Source organism: Ceraceosorus guamensis, assembly GCF_003144195.1.
Source record: "Ceraceosorus guamensis strain MCA 4658 unplaced genomic scaffold IE81scaffold_23, whole genome shotgun sequence".
In the NCBI taxonomy this organism is placed as follows: Eukaryota; Fungi; Basidiomycota; class Exobasidiomycetes; order Ceraceosorales; family Ceraceosoraceae; genus Ceraceosorus; species Ceraceosorus guamensis.
The window spans coordinates 2,582-15,473 of NW_020290018.1; the positions used below are offsets into that span (position 1 = coordinate 2,582).

The window sequence follows — 12,892 nt, forward strand, 5'->3', positions numbered from 1 at the left end:
CCCCCCCCCCCCTCCCCCTTTGCTTGGTTGGGTCCATTCTCGTTTCGTGCTCATTGCAGCATCGCGCAAAGTGGGACATTGGGCGATGGGAAGGGAGGGGGCCCCAGCTGACGAGTACAGCCTGCAGGCTACCCCAAGGAGGGGCAGAAAGCCGGGCCTTGTACCTCTCTGCGCCACACAAGTCACGCATGATGGAAGAGCGCAGTGTATTCGGAGCGGCGTGTTGTTCGTCGCAGCAAGTCGCACCACCCTGCTGATCATCTCGCAGCGTGTTGCATCCGGTCTGACGCGCATCTGTGCCCCACGTCATCTCACCTCGCGCCCCCCTTCCCTCCACAGCTCTATCTGCACACATCCGGCATCTCTGGCGATCCCTGGTCCTACCTAGGCGTCTCGCAGTCCATCCAGATGCTCTACTTTGCGCCCACACCCGTCGGCGCATGGGTAGACATCGAAGTCAACTCCTTGACCGTCGGCAAGAGCGTGGCTGCTATACAGTGCGACATCTGGTTGAAGGATGCAGAGGATGGTAAGAGGTTGAGGAGGACTACGAGCGGAACGCACACAAAGATTGATAACTCTTCCCAGGCGAAAATGTGATTGTCCTGCGATCGCAATGCATTCTGATTGAGGATTGCGTTGTCGCGAGGGCATCGCGTTGATACACATTCGCGGGAGACGACCAGGAACCGAATGTAGACAGATCTGGGCATGTCACTTGTTCGCCGGGCATGAAGCTCTGTGCTGCAAACGCCGCGCCGATGGCTGGGGACGGCGAATCTTGTGTTTAGACGTTGCCTCCCCTTGCAGAAGTCTACGCCGCCGCTAGTGTCTCTTGCGTCTTGCTCCGACAGCACTCGCCAATGGCTAGCATCAAGTGATGCTCGCATTCCGGTTTGTGCTGCCTTGCGACTTGCGCGGAGCAACGACTGAAGTCGATAGCAAGCTGACCGTACTTGTGCGCTGATGCGATTGATGCAGACTTTGCCCTTGCAGTGCACTCGGCCGCACGCGCTGTCCAGGTAGCAAAATTTCAACCGGACTCGAAGTTTAAGCATCTCGACGTGAGACGACTGATTGACGATCAGAAATGGGGAGGGGAGGAGGGGTGCATCTTGACCTCTAGATCATCCGGGTCGACACGATTTGCTAGTGTTCGTAGATGCTCCTCTTGTGTTCGCCGGCGTCCCTCAGCATATGCAGCCAGCTTTTGCGTTGGTTCATCTGCCCGGCGACTTGCTTCGCACCATGATGACTGTCGTGGTGCTTCCTGTTCGACCGCCAAAGCTGAAAGTGGGTGGTGCGGCCACATTGCTCTCCACCACTTCGTCTTCATCTCCGATGCTTTGGTCTTGCGTGAAGAGGCGCTCGAGTTCTTGCAGTGTGAAATTGCATGATGTGAGGATCAACACTCCAGCAGGACTGCGTAATTTTCTCGTGGATCGAACGTAGGCGGTGATCGCTGCTTCGGAGTGGGTGGATAAGGCTATGGCGTCGAGCTGAGTGCATGCACGATGCAAGCCCGTTAGGCAATCCTCAGGAGCAGTGAGATGCTGCTATCCTGCAGCTGAGTGCTTCTTGACCAAAGTATGCTCCTACTCACTGTACCCTTGTCCAACAAGACATCCCACTGCCCGCACGCTCCCACAGACTGTTCGTCACTAACGAGATCAAGCACTTGCCATCGCACGCGTTCCAGCCCTCTCCTTCGTTCTTGCGCGATAGATCTAGCTAGCTCCACAGATCCCGCCGAATAGTCCACACCCATCAACTTTTCCGGCTCCGTCAATTCTTCTTCGAGAACGTCGTGGAGGAGCATCCCGTTTCCCGTGCCCAAGTCTAGGATCGTCGGGCTACCCAGATGGAGCTGTTTGAGCTGCAACACCATTCGTCGTGCAGCTTGCTGGCCGAACCTGAGTCGTTGAGGGATGGCAATCACAATGATCACAGCTCTCAGCCATGCGGTTGCACGGGGAGAGCGAGGTACACCCACACGCAACGAACTCGCGTCGTGCGTGTATGCTCACCATATCTCGCCTTCTTCCTCGCACTCGCGCCAATTGGCCAGTTCCCTCTCGTAGCACTCATCCCAGTGCGCCTTTGTGCCGAGTTTGGATGGCTCGAATGCCTGTTCCTGCTCCTCGACAGACATTACGGCAAAGGCTTTGATAGCTGGAAAGTCCTACCCCGGTATCGCTGCAGTGCCCTCTCTCTCTCTTTTGCTCTCTGACCTTGCAGTTGGAGACACGATGCAAGCTCGAAGGTGCGGAGCCACGAGTGTTTGCGACTTGGTCGTAGCGAGGTGCGCGAGTCACGAGTCAATCAAATAGAATACATAATCTGGAGCTGAGTGCATGCCCTCATCAGGATTGAAATCATGCGAGCGCACTCGATTCGACTTCTCGACTCAAACCTTTTGTGGCATGGACGCTGAGAAAAACTCACACCACACGTGACATTTTGAATGCTGAGGGAAAGGTCTACTCTCGAAGTTTCCTGTCAGTCCCCTTGGCCCGCTCGCCGCGCGCTTTTGGCAACACCTAGCACACTCATCGTGACCCAAGACTCTGACTCTACTGCGACTGTGTTATTCATAATTGTGACTAATCAGGATACTCGATCACGACTGACGCGTGGCCCGAGCGCAAGCCGCGACGCGGAGGTGAGGTGACGGATGGCCATGCACGATCGATTGCCATACGCAGAGCGGCAGAGAGGATCGATCGAATTGAGAGCCTGCAACGCACGCACGCATGCGATTGCGATGAGCAAGGCGACGAATGCGACAAAGCGACCCGATGCAGGCAGGCCAAGAGGGCTAGCGTCGTGTGTGTGGCAGTGCTATATAGCCTGCCACTGATGCAGCATATGTGTGCTCGTACACGAGACTCGCGACTGCATGTACACACATACCGTGTCCTATACTTCCGCTCGACTCTGCAGTTTTCGAGTGCGAGCACCGGCTATGTTCGTGAGACTGTTGTGTACTTACTCCTTGCTGCTTCTTCTGTTGTGTGACGTGTCCGGCCTGTCTGTTCAGGCGTGAGACCAATGAGCTTTACAGTACATGCAGTCACCAGTCTGAGTGCACTGGGCAGCAGAGGTGGAGGTGCGAGTCGATTGCGGGTAGCTAGGAAGGATATTCTGATGGACTGTGTGACTGTGACTGCGCCGTCTGCCGGTCGATGCTTGGGCAAGTCACGGCTGTAGCTAAAGGCGTGAGCCTGCGGGTTGCGAGCCTTCCATGGATCATCCGCTGCAGCGCAGCTGACCGAGCGTGGAGTGGAAGTGCGCACTTCCTTGCACTCAAGAATCATTGCCTTCGATTGCGATAGGATGTAGTATTTATAGCCGCGCTAAGCTCCCAAAACACCCTTCACCTCCCACCACAACATCATCCAAGTGCTCCACGGCGAAGCACCATCACAACGAATCGTCAGAGCATTGACAATTAGCTCGCACACACGCACACAAAGATAGTTAGTCATCATGGACGGCGTATTCAACAAGGTACGTGAGAGCCGATCTGCAGCGCGCAGTCGCTGTCGATGCGGTGTACAGTGTGTGTCGCTGATGTTTCCTTACCCGCTCTGCTATCGAACAAAAAGGCCAGTGACTTTCTCAAGAACGACAAGAGCGGTCTTGGCGATGCCATCAACAATGGTGAGCATAGCATGCTTCTTCTTCGTCTCTCGCATCGCATCGCATCGCCTTCTTCTCTTCGATCCAAGCACCCCAATCTCACACTTGTCGCTCATGAACACTTTGCACAGCCGGTGGTGGAGGTGCCGAGGGAGAGCGCCGCGAGGACTATCTGGACAAGGGTATCGACATTGTGCAAGAACGATTTTTGAACGAGGGAAAGCAGGACAATGAGACTGCTATTGATCAGCAAAAGGACAACTTTATCGCTGATCAGATTCGTGATCGCTACAAGACGTTAGTAGAGGAGGGAAAGAGGGCACGACTCCTACGATGCGAGATGCACAGCGGATCATATGCTAGAGTGCTTGGCATTGCTGAACCGATGCACTGACACGTTCTTGGTCTCTTTCACCCGTCGCACATCATCCCGGCCCTCTTGTCACGATTCTCGCCCGCATAGTGCTACTGGTACGTCCTTTCTTTCCGTTATGCCGTGCACCCAAAACACCCGTTCGCTGACCATCTGCTTTCCCACATGCGTTACACATCAGGTTCTGACTTCCCCATCAAGGACGGCATGGGAGCTCAGGACAAGCAGAACTAAGCAATCTCTTGCTTTAGCGCGACATGCTCAAACGCCCCTTCACCGTCAATCCCAATACGGCACGCAATCACGATGCCTAAAGCTTGAACACGTTGCGTGCAATGCCAGCGATTGCGATCAGACTTGAATCTGGCGAGCGATACGATTCGAGGAATAGCGGAAAGTCATTACTGTTTACAGTTGAGCCAAGTGATCAGGCTTAGCGGTCCAGTGAAGCAAAGGGGAGAGGATCAATTTCGCACGGCGAAGGATGGAGATCGCTCGCGAATTCGTTGTCCAAAGGAGTCAGGACGCTTGGTCTCATTTCTGTGATTTTTCCTCCACCTGCTCCTTGACCTCGGCAGCTTTGGCATCTGCAGCAGCCTTCTGCTTCGCGGCGGCCTTCTCAGCGTCCTGCGCTTCCTTCTTGATGGCAGCTTCCTTCTTCCTAGCCGCCTCGTTCTGAGCTTTGGCAGCGCGTGCATCCTTTCTGTGTTGTCTGCCCTGCTTGGTAAAGACGCTCCTGAGCACCCCAGTACCGCTGGATGCTGCTGGTACCGACACTGCTGCTGGTGCACCTCGAAGAAAAGGTGGACTGTCGGCTAGCAGGACGGTGTCGTACGTGTAGCCACTTCGACCTGGTCGTTCGCTGTAGGGCACACGGCAGCAGCATGAAATGGCTGCTAGCACATCGCACAGCCCAATCAGGAGCGAAAAGATGCCCCGGATGAGAATGGAAGAGATTTCACCGATCGCCAGGGCGAGGTCTGGGCACAGAAAATGGGGAGCAGCAGCAGAGAGACGTGTGTGTGTGTGTGTCAAAAGATTGTTGAAAGGGACTAGTGTCATGCTGTTTCGCTACATTCCGCTCAGCTACCTCCCTAGCACGCCCCATCACTCACTCTCGAGGAGCTCGCCAGTCCAAAGAAAGACGGTGGAGAAGCAGCTGCAGACAATGCCCATGGTTGCTAGTATCAAGAGGTGTGATGTTGATGTTTGGGGGGTGCGCGCGAGCGACTTGCTGATTGCAAGAGTATATATGGCAAGTAGCAATAAAAAGGCGCGCGTTGATTGGGGCCTCTCTGTCTGTCGTTATCCAAAAATTGTCGTGAAAGTCGTCAAAGGTGTTCGTCAATGAGGTGGGGGTTCGTCAAGGTAGGCAAAGTGGGGGTAGTGGTGGTGGTCAAAAAGCATCGCATACAGGATTCGACAAGTTGCAAGAGGGACGAGTGTGACTCAAGACTATACTGTACCATGCAGGCGGCTCGGACACAGAGTCCCGCATCATCCAGCCAGCCAAGCCGTCCCCAGCTCGTCTGGACCTGGCAACTACGCTCACGGCGTCTTGAGCGGTGTCTGACAGACTTGTGAGGCTAATTTGTGCTGCGCGCGTGTCTCGTGAGGGCACGTCTTGCTCAGGGGTCGACCATGCATGCATGTATACATATTTGTGCCTCTTGAGCGCGCGGGGTTGCACTCGCCAGCAGCAGCTAGGAGGCCTGTGCCGAGGGCTAAATAGTGTAGTAGTCACGTGCGGTGCGGTGCGGTGCGGTGCGCGGCGCGCGCGCTCGCAATCTTGAATCATGCTTGAGTAATCTCGATTTGAATCAAAATCACGAATCACAATCGCGATTACTCAAGCATATGTCAAGTGTACGTAGCTGCGTGACCTCACTCATCAATCAAATTGTTGAAGCTTGAGTTGTGATGTACCTGATGTCTGATTCAGAAATTCAAGATTCTGTCACCAGCAGTCATGAGTTTGTGTCACGATCGAGCCGCCGAGAAATTCGATTTGTTGCAAGCGTTCGTGGTGCGATGCGTTCAGCGGCTTGATTGAAAATCTGGTCAAAAGACAGCACTTCAAGAGTCACAGTCAACGTGCAGTCAAGAGTCAAGAGTTACAGTCGAGAGCCACATTCTTCATTCTTAATTCAAATTCACGATTTAAATCCACATTCTGATCGACGATTACTCAAGTCGCGAGTGACGGCGCGCCAGCAATACGAAACTACGTAAGGTCAGCCACACGATGATAAGAGTCAAAAGTCTGACAGGCTTTCAGATGCCGCATAATTTCGGATCAGCAAGTTGCAGCTCGCTCCAGCTTTGTGATGCCTTCGCAATTCAAGACGATTGATGATGATTCGTGTGTGCTCGCGACTGCACACGGTGGTCTGACGGAATTCGTGGTCCGCTTTCACAGCAGCAACAGATTGTGCCAATCAACAATAATCTAAACTCTTCCACCACTTTTGCCCAGAGCGCTGCGCTCGTTGTTTTGTACAATCTTGATGCAACCGCATTCCGCACCACGAAGGGGACCTGCGACAAGCACCATCTACCATGCATTGCCTCGGTTCGGAGAACGAAAGGAGCAGGCAGTCTTGACTTTCGGGATTTGATTGCTGTACCTACACTCACAATTTGAATCGTACGCTCGTGACAAGGAATAAAATGCCTGCCGCACGCACAGAGAGTCGTTGCAACTCCCGATCTTGGCGATCGCTGGAAGTCAGTTGGCACAACGGCGGGGCCGCAACGGCACCGCCTGATCGTCACTTCGAAAGCCGTTGATGTAATCCACAATCAATTTCCTCTCATCAATCGTTTCCCGGTACAGCAATAAGGCCAAGACCGTTGATCGAGGGATTCGGTTCTTGACGCACTCAAGCCACACGCTGGTCATCTATGTACGCATCTTAGTTCCACCACTTCCCCACGATTTGCGGAAGCGGGCCAGTGCCCGACTGCACCGGCCGGCGTGTAGATCTCGACGCCTTTGAATTTGCAAGTGTGAGTCCTGTAGCGCAGGACCGGATTTTGCTGCCGATGGATAAAGGCAGCAGCTAGAGTCCACAATGCTGGTGCGACGGCCCGGGCCCCGAGAGCCGCATCATGTGCAGGGTAAAGCTAAGCATGCGTCACTGTGCTTCAGTGCCTGAAGTGCTGTCGCGGACAGGCTCACGGTCAAATTGTGGCAGCGCCTATGTAGACAGCTTGAAGAGACATTCAAATGGAGCGAGCCAGTCTGCCGCTGGGGGCTGCTGCTTGACGTGGACCGTGCTTGCTTGAACATGCAGGCTATATAGCTTCGTAAGAAGTTGGGCCTCGCCATGCAGATGTACACTGATGAGTGACTCCTACTCCCGAGTCGTGCTCTTTTTAGTTGTCGAGGTGCTTGCCGGGCCGCTGTGATTGCTTGTTTTGTGCGCATCAAGCTTGCATGCTGCTGACGTGTGCTGGCAGACGCGTGCTCAATCCACATTGTGCCGGGGCAAACGGTTATAAATCCAAGGCAATAATAATCACAGAGTTCCGATTGAAAGCAGGCATTCACGAGTCTGTTCGAATGGTGAATGTTTGTAGCCGTCGCGAGTTCAAGCGGTGCGTCCTCATCAAGCTTTGGGTGGCGACTCTCTCAGCGAGCAGCTGCTGCAGCTCTTCGCGCTCGCTCGCAGGCCAAACAAGCAGCAGCAGCAGAGGCAGCTTGCGCGTGCGTGCGTGCCGGTGCGCGTCATGCATGCCATGCACGCAGGCCTGCAAATCGTACGCTCTCGCGCATAAAGCACATAGACCCTGCGCTCTAGCTCGCACGCATCATCACCGCGCAACAGTATCCGCCACGCGACGCTGCGTGCATGGCGCCCGCGCTGAGCCTCTTCGCCTCGCTTGGTTCGCCTGAGTGCTGCTGTAGGCACAGGGATCAAGGGACATGGCCGAACCCGCAATGCCTCGAAAGCCACACCTTCGCCCGACCCGACCCTTTTCACCCTTCGTGTGCACTACCCTCTCCCACTCTCCCAACTTCGACATCTCACGTCACCCACCCATCTTCCCAGTCGCTCCTGTCTCTCCAGCACCCCCCTTTTCCACTTTGGTCATTCCCAACATCTTGGGCTCGACCCGCTGCTATCTTTGACCTTGGCGTGTGTTTGTGATCTGTTTGGATCCCAAAGCTTGCAACACTTCAGCAAGAGCAACGAAGAGCAGCTAGGATTGCGTTGCATCGTCGGCATCATCGCACTTTGATCTTTACGCGCTCCGCTCTGGTAGCTTGTCCACACCGTGACAGCTTTTAAAAGTGCGACCGAGTATACATCAGCTGCAGCTTGCGGCTCCCGCCATATCAATTGCCTCTTCGCCACCCACTGGACACGACACTTGTTCAGCTCCACCGCGTAGCATCAGCCCAAGATGGCGGACTTCGTCAAGCTCAGCATCTTCGGAACCGTGTTCGAGGTGACCACGCGATATGTGGACTTGCAGCCAGTCGGCATGGGAGCTTTTGGCTTGGTATGCTCTGCAAAGGATCAGCTGACCAGCACCAGCGTAGCCATCAAGAAGATCATGAAACCATTCTCGACTCCTGTGCTGTCGAAGAGGACGTACAGAGAGCTGAAGCTGCTGAAACACATCAGGCACGAGAATGTGAGTTTTCGATCCAGGTGCCGCATGTGGCGATGAAGGTGCCAGGGCGAGGGCAAGAAACATGGCCTTGTCAGCTTGGCATCCGGCAAATCGAGTCCACGCGTATCTATGGTCCATATCATGCTTGGGACGCGAAATACACGCGGAGGGCGGCATGTATGCGGAGGGTTCGTCTCACTGGGAGATTATGCAGTCCGTGCCTGCGAGAAGGAGATGTTTGCTGACGTCGCCCAATGCTTTAACAGATCATCTCCCTGTCCGACATCTTCATTTCCCCGCTCGAAGACATGTGAGTGCTTGAATTTCTTGCTTGACGCCACTCCTCGGTCGCTGAATCCGATTTCTCTCGGCTCGCTTCGCCACAGCTACTTCGTTACTGAATTGTTGGGCACAGACTTGCATAGATTGCTTACAAGTAGACCATTGGAGAAGCAGTTCATTCAGTACTTCTTGTATCAGATTTTGAGAGGGTTGAAATACGTGCACTCGGCAGGCGTGGTGCACCGAGACTTGGTGAGTTTCGGTGAAGCTGATATCACAAGGGCAAACGCGGGCCAGTCGGCTGCCATGATCCGGTTGCTCCGGAGTGGGCAACGCGGAACTGGCCCCTTCTCCACCATGGCCAAGTCGCTACGTGCGAGGGGGGGAATGTGGAGGGTGGGACACCTGGCGTCGGAGCAAGACGATCATTATTGCCACCACACAGAGTGTCCTTGCTCTTTGTTGTGCTGCATGCTGATCGATCTCCAACCCGCATGACGTAGAAACCCTCGAACATCTTGGTGAACGAGAATTGCGACTTGAAGATTTGCGACTTTGGATTGGCTAGAATTCAGGACCCTCAGATGACTGGCTATGTCAGCACGAGGTACTACAGAGCTCCTGAAATCATGTTGACGTGGCAAAAGTACGATGTCGCCGGTGAGTCTGGCTCTACTTCTCTTTCCATTACTTCTCTCTCCATCGCAAGATTGGGGACCCGCGCAGCCGCGATGAGGCTCAGAGCCGGCCCTCAGAGTCTTGCAGCTTGGCAGGTGCGCGTTACTGACTGCATTGTATGCCACGCAGTCGACGTCTGGAGCGCGGGATGCATCTTTGCAGAAATGCTGGAAGGCAAGCCACTCTTTCCAGGAAAGGATCGTGAGTACAGAGCACACGAGCGAGCAAGATGCCGGCAAGCCTCCAGCTCACACACCCACCTCGTCAGATGTCAACCAATTCTCCATCATCACCGAGCTGCTCGGCACTCCACCCGACGAGGTCATCAAGACGATCTGCAGCGAAAATGTGAGTTCTCGCGGTCGCCTGGCAGACCTCATTCTGTTCTGATGCCGCGTATGTCATTTTCACAGACGTTGCGATTCGTGCAATCCTTGCCAAAGAGGGAAAGAATTCCCTTTTCACAAAAGTTCAGGAACCAAGATCCGGTCGCGCTGGACTTGTTGGAAAAGATGCTGGTCTTCGATCCCCGAACTCGCATCACTGCGGCCGAAGCTTTGAGCCATCCCTATCTCGCGCCTTATCACGACCCATCAGACGAGCCAGAGGCCGAAGAGGCCTTCGATTGGTCATTCAACGATGCTGATCTGCCTGTGGACACGTGGAAGGTGATGATGTACAGCGAGATTCTTGGTAAGTCCCTCGAGATCGATTCTCTTCCTACCGGTGAGACTTGCCGTGCTCAAGTGCCACCGCTTTCAGATTTCCACAACATTGATGATGCCAATGCTCAGGCAGAAGGAGCAGTGCCGCCGGCGGTGAGTCCATCTCTGCGAGGGGCCGACTTTCGAGGCGCTGAGTGCTGATACAGACACGCTTGGTACGAATGATGTGTTTGCAGAACAATTAGACGAGATGAGAGACGAAGGGTACAACATCGCTGCAGCGCCTAGCAGGACATGTAGAGGAGGAGTCAATTCATACACGCGAGCTCCTTCTTTCAAAGACGCGCTTTCCGCGATGGATGCGTCATCGCTTGCGCATGCTCCGAGGTGTGACATTCAAGATTATACAGGACGAAAGTCGTGACCTCGCTTCCCTTTTTCTAGCTTCAGAAAAGTATGCTCGTCTCAATGTAGTACGCGACCAATCGGCAAGCAGAGCAGCAATGAACAAGCATCGCATTCTAGGATATTCGACAAAAGCTTGGGTTGTGGAGGAACATGAATCGGAATGCACACTCGCCACTTGTGGTGGCATTTCGAGCGTGGTTGGGTGGAACATCGGGCGGTGACCTAGCGCGAGCGTTGCGAGGACGCGGCGTTTGATGCGATGCGATCACGACTTGCAAATTTGTGTGGATGCACGGTCAAGTGCCATGGAGATGGCCACGCCTCAGAACCACGGTTGGCTAATGCCTGCAGGCTGCCCACACTCACAAATTGTGAGAAGGGCACGCGCATGATCAGCGCGATTAGCACGCACACGCTCGAATTCAGACTTGCACGACTCGAGGCCAATGAAAGCCGAACGCGGAGGGGTGGGGAGTAAGCAGAGGTGAGGATGTTCCGAAGCGCTTTTGGGGCGAGTGCGAGACAGTGTGGGGCGGTGGGATGGCGAGGAATAGGGTGTGGGCAGACACAAGGCATGCTTGATACTTCTCACCATCCCAGTACCTCATCAAGATGGGGGGCGCGCGGCGTGTCTCGTGCCTGCGAGGGGACACGAAAAGGGCTGTCCCTTTTGAAAGCGAGCGAGCGAGCGAGCGAGCGGGGGTCCAGAATGACGGCGCGAGGTTGGGATCAAGACTGCTTGAGCTTGCGGATCATCATGAGTCCCAAAGGCCAAGCGACGCGAACATGATCGTCGTCCAATCCTTCTTGCGTTCCCATGCCTTGTGCTCTTTGTCGCAGGACCGCCTCGCGCAACTTTTGCACGTGCAAGTCGATCATGTCTGCTGCTGCTGCTTCGTCTTGTCCGGCCACGGACGAAGAGGGATGCTGAGCCTTGTAGCGCGAGCTGGCGCTGGATGTGTGAAAGTAAGAGTTGAGAGAGGAGAATGACATGGGTTGCTAAGTGAGTGCCATGGCCGTGGCCGTGGCCGTGGCCGTCCAGATCAGGTCAGGTAGAATGTGCGTGAGCTTCAACGGTCGCGTAGCAGGCAGAGGAAGAGAGGGCAAGATGAACGCACGCTCATGCTGAAATCTAGCTCGGGAGATCGGATCTGAGGCACGCCTGGCGCGGATAGGCTGTGCATACGACGTTCAGCACTGCTCGTATCCCACACGCTCTCATCCTCCGGAAAAGGTCTGAGAGCAAGCCGAGCTCGAAAAAAGATGAGCACTGAGCGAGCCATCAGGCACTTTTGCATTTGCCGCTTTTTATTCGACGACTCACATATCCACGTAAAGGTTTTCCAGCAGACGCCTGCCAGGCTGGGGCCAGTAGGGACCGAGAAAGTCTGCATAGGAGCTCATGAACTCCTTCATCATGGGCCACAGATCGGGATGCTGAGGCAGATAATTGGTGCCGTACGTCCAAAAAGCGACGGTGCCGTTGGGCTTGAGTACTCGACCCAATTCCTTCCATATTTGAGGATATGCGAACCAATGGGCTGCGGTGGCCGCGGTGATGAGATCCACGCTCTGGTCGGGCAACATGCCGAGATCTTCGGCGGATGACTGCACAAATTGAACCTTGGCCGATGAGAGGCTGCTGGCTTGGCTGGGATTGCTGGACTTGTACTGCTCCCATGCCGCTGGACCTTGATCCAACATGCCTTGCGATGGATCGGTGCCTATGCTGCGCTCAAAGTGACCCGCAAGAGGGAAGAAGGAAATGCCAGGTCCGCAACCGAGGTCGAGCAGAGTGCCGTGTGCGCCTTGGTGGTACTGCAACACGCGAGAGTATATCTCGCTAGAGTGACGCGGTCTGGCTTCAAAGTATCGCCTGAAATCAAAGGAGGGATCAGAGAATGCAGACATGCTGATCGATCGTCTGTCCAGCAGCGTCGATGGCGGCGAGGGCTCGACACTTTTGGGCTCGGACCTGAAGATGACTTTGTTGATTGGTGGGGATTGCGCCAAGGCGAATGAGCTGATGGCAAGGGTGGATGATGGCAAGCCTGCAGTTGCCCTTGCAGCTGCGCGAGTCGGGATCATTGCGAGGAGACGCCGTGACACCTGCGAGCGAGTCTTGTCGAAGGTTGCTAGCACGAGAGAGAGAGAGAGAGAGAGAGAGAGAGAGAGAGAGAGAGAGAGAGAGAGAGAGAGAGAGAGAGAGAGAGAGAGAGAG

The 12,892-nt window shown here is 54.7% G+C and overlaps 7 protein-coding genes across 7 annotated transcripts in view; 4 read left to right on the top strand and 3 right to left on the bottom strand.

Moving 5' to 3' along the window:
* The window catches only part of IE81DRAFT_322735 (hypothetical protein), a 1,958-nt gene extending 861 nt beyond the window's left edge, over positions 1 to 1,097 (top strand). The window contains exon 3 of the mRNA XM_025513732.1: positions 340 to 1,097. Coding sequence (XP_025370192.1) covers positions 340 to 600 — 261 coding nt within the window. The 3' untranslated portion in view covers positions 601 to 1,097. The remainder of the gene's footprint in view (positions 1 to 339) is intronic.
* A 165-nt stretch (positions 1,098 to 1,262) lies between these two features.
* On the bottom strand, positions 1,263 to 2,116 carry IE81DRAFT_274353 (hypothetical protein; the record flags this gene model as incomplete). The annotated part of the gene is made up of 3 exons (XM_025511442.1): positions 1,263 to 1,499; positions 1,604 to 1,913; positions 2,028 to 2,116. Coding segments are annotated over 3 exons (636 nt in total), but the record flags the coding sequence as incomplete, so codon positions are not given.
* A 1,255-nt stretch (positions 2,117 to 3,371) lies between these two features.
* On the top strand, positions 3,372 to 4,334 carry IE81DRAFT_101315 (hypothetical protein). The gene is made up of 4 exons (XM_025510011.1): positions 3,372 to 3,510; positions 3,609 to 3,663; positions 3,774 to 4,113; positions 4,197 to 4,334. The coding sequence occupies exons 1-3, from the start codon at positions 3,490 to 3,492 to the stop codon at positions 4,034 to 4,036; spliced, it is 339 nt and encodes a 112-aa protein (XP_025370194.1). The 5' UTR covers positions 3,372 to 3,489; the 3' UTR covers positions 4,037 to 4,113; positions 4,197 to 4,334.
* A 43-nt stretch (positions 4,335 to 4,377) lies between these two features.
* On the bottom strand, positions 4,378 to 5,627 carry IE81DRAFT_322740 (hypothetical protein). Its single transcript, XM_025513733.1, has 2 exons — positions 5,131 to 5,627; positions 4,378 to 4,995 (listed from the first exon to the last, which is right to left on the bottom strand). The coding sequence occupies exons 1-2, from the start codon at positions 5,189 to 5,191 to the stop codon at positions 4,550 to 4,552; spliced, it is 507 nt and encodes a 168-aa protein (XP_025370195.1). The 5' UTR covers positions 5,192 to 5,627; the 3' UTR covers positions 4,378 to 4,549.
* Positions 5,628 to 7,237: 1,610 nt separating this feature from the next.
* Positions 7,238 to 8,121, top strand: IE81DRAFT_101506 (hypothetical protein). Its single transcript, XM_025510012.1, has one exon. It carries the CDS (start codon positions 7,455 to 7,457, stop codon positions 7,911 to 7,913), a length of 459 nt encoding a protein of 152 aa, XP_025370196.1. The 5' UTR covers positions 7,238 to 7,454; the 3' UTR covers positions 7,914 to 8,121.
* Positions 8,122 to 8,425: 304 nt separating this feature from the next.
* Positions 8,426 to 10,508, top strand: IE81DRAFT_346834 (mitogen-activated protein kinase HOG1; the record flags this gene model as incomplete). The annotated part of the gene is made up of 9 exons (XM_025516083.1): positions 8,426 to 8,659; positions 8,905 to 8,948; positions 9,025 to 9,172; positions 9,424 to 9,580; positions 9,728 to 9,799; positions 9,867 to 9,946; positions 10,012 to 10,291; positions 10,361 to 10,416; positions 10,500 to 10,508. The coding sequence occupies 9 exons, from the start codon at positions 8,426 to 8,428 to the stop codon at positions 10,506 to 10,508; spliced, it is 1,080 nt and encodes a 359-aa protein (XP_025370197.1).
* Positions 10,509 to 11,136: 628 nt separating this feature from the next.
* On the bottom strand, positions 11,137 to 12,880 carry IE81DRAFT_340942 (S-adenosyl-L-methionine-dependent methyltransferase). Its single transcript, XM_025515628.1, has 3 exons — positions 11,996 to 12,880; positions 11,790 to 11,907; positions 11,137 to 11,670 (listed from the first exon to the last, which is right to left on the bottom strand). The coding sequence occupies exons 1-3, from the start codon at positions 12,757 to 12,759 to the stop codon at positions 11,401 to 11,403; spliced, it is 1,152 nt and encodes a 383-aa protein (XP_025370198.1). The 5' UTR covers positions 12,760 to 12,880; the 3' UTR covers positions 11,137 to 11,400.
* Positions 12,881 to 12,892: the final 12 nt, after the last annotated feature.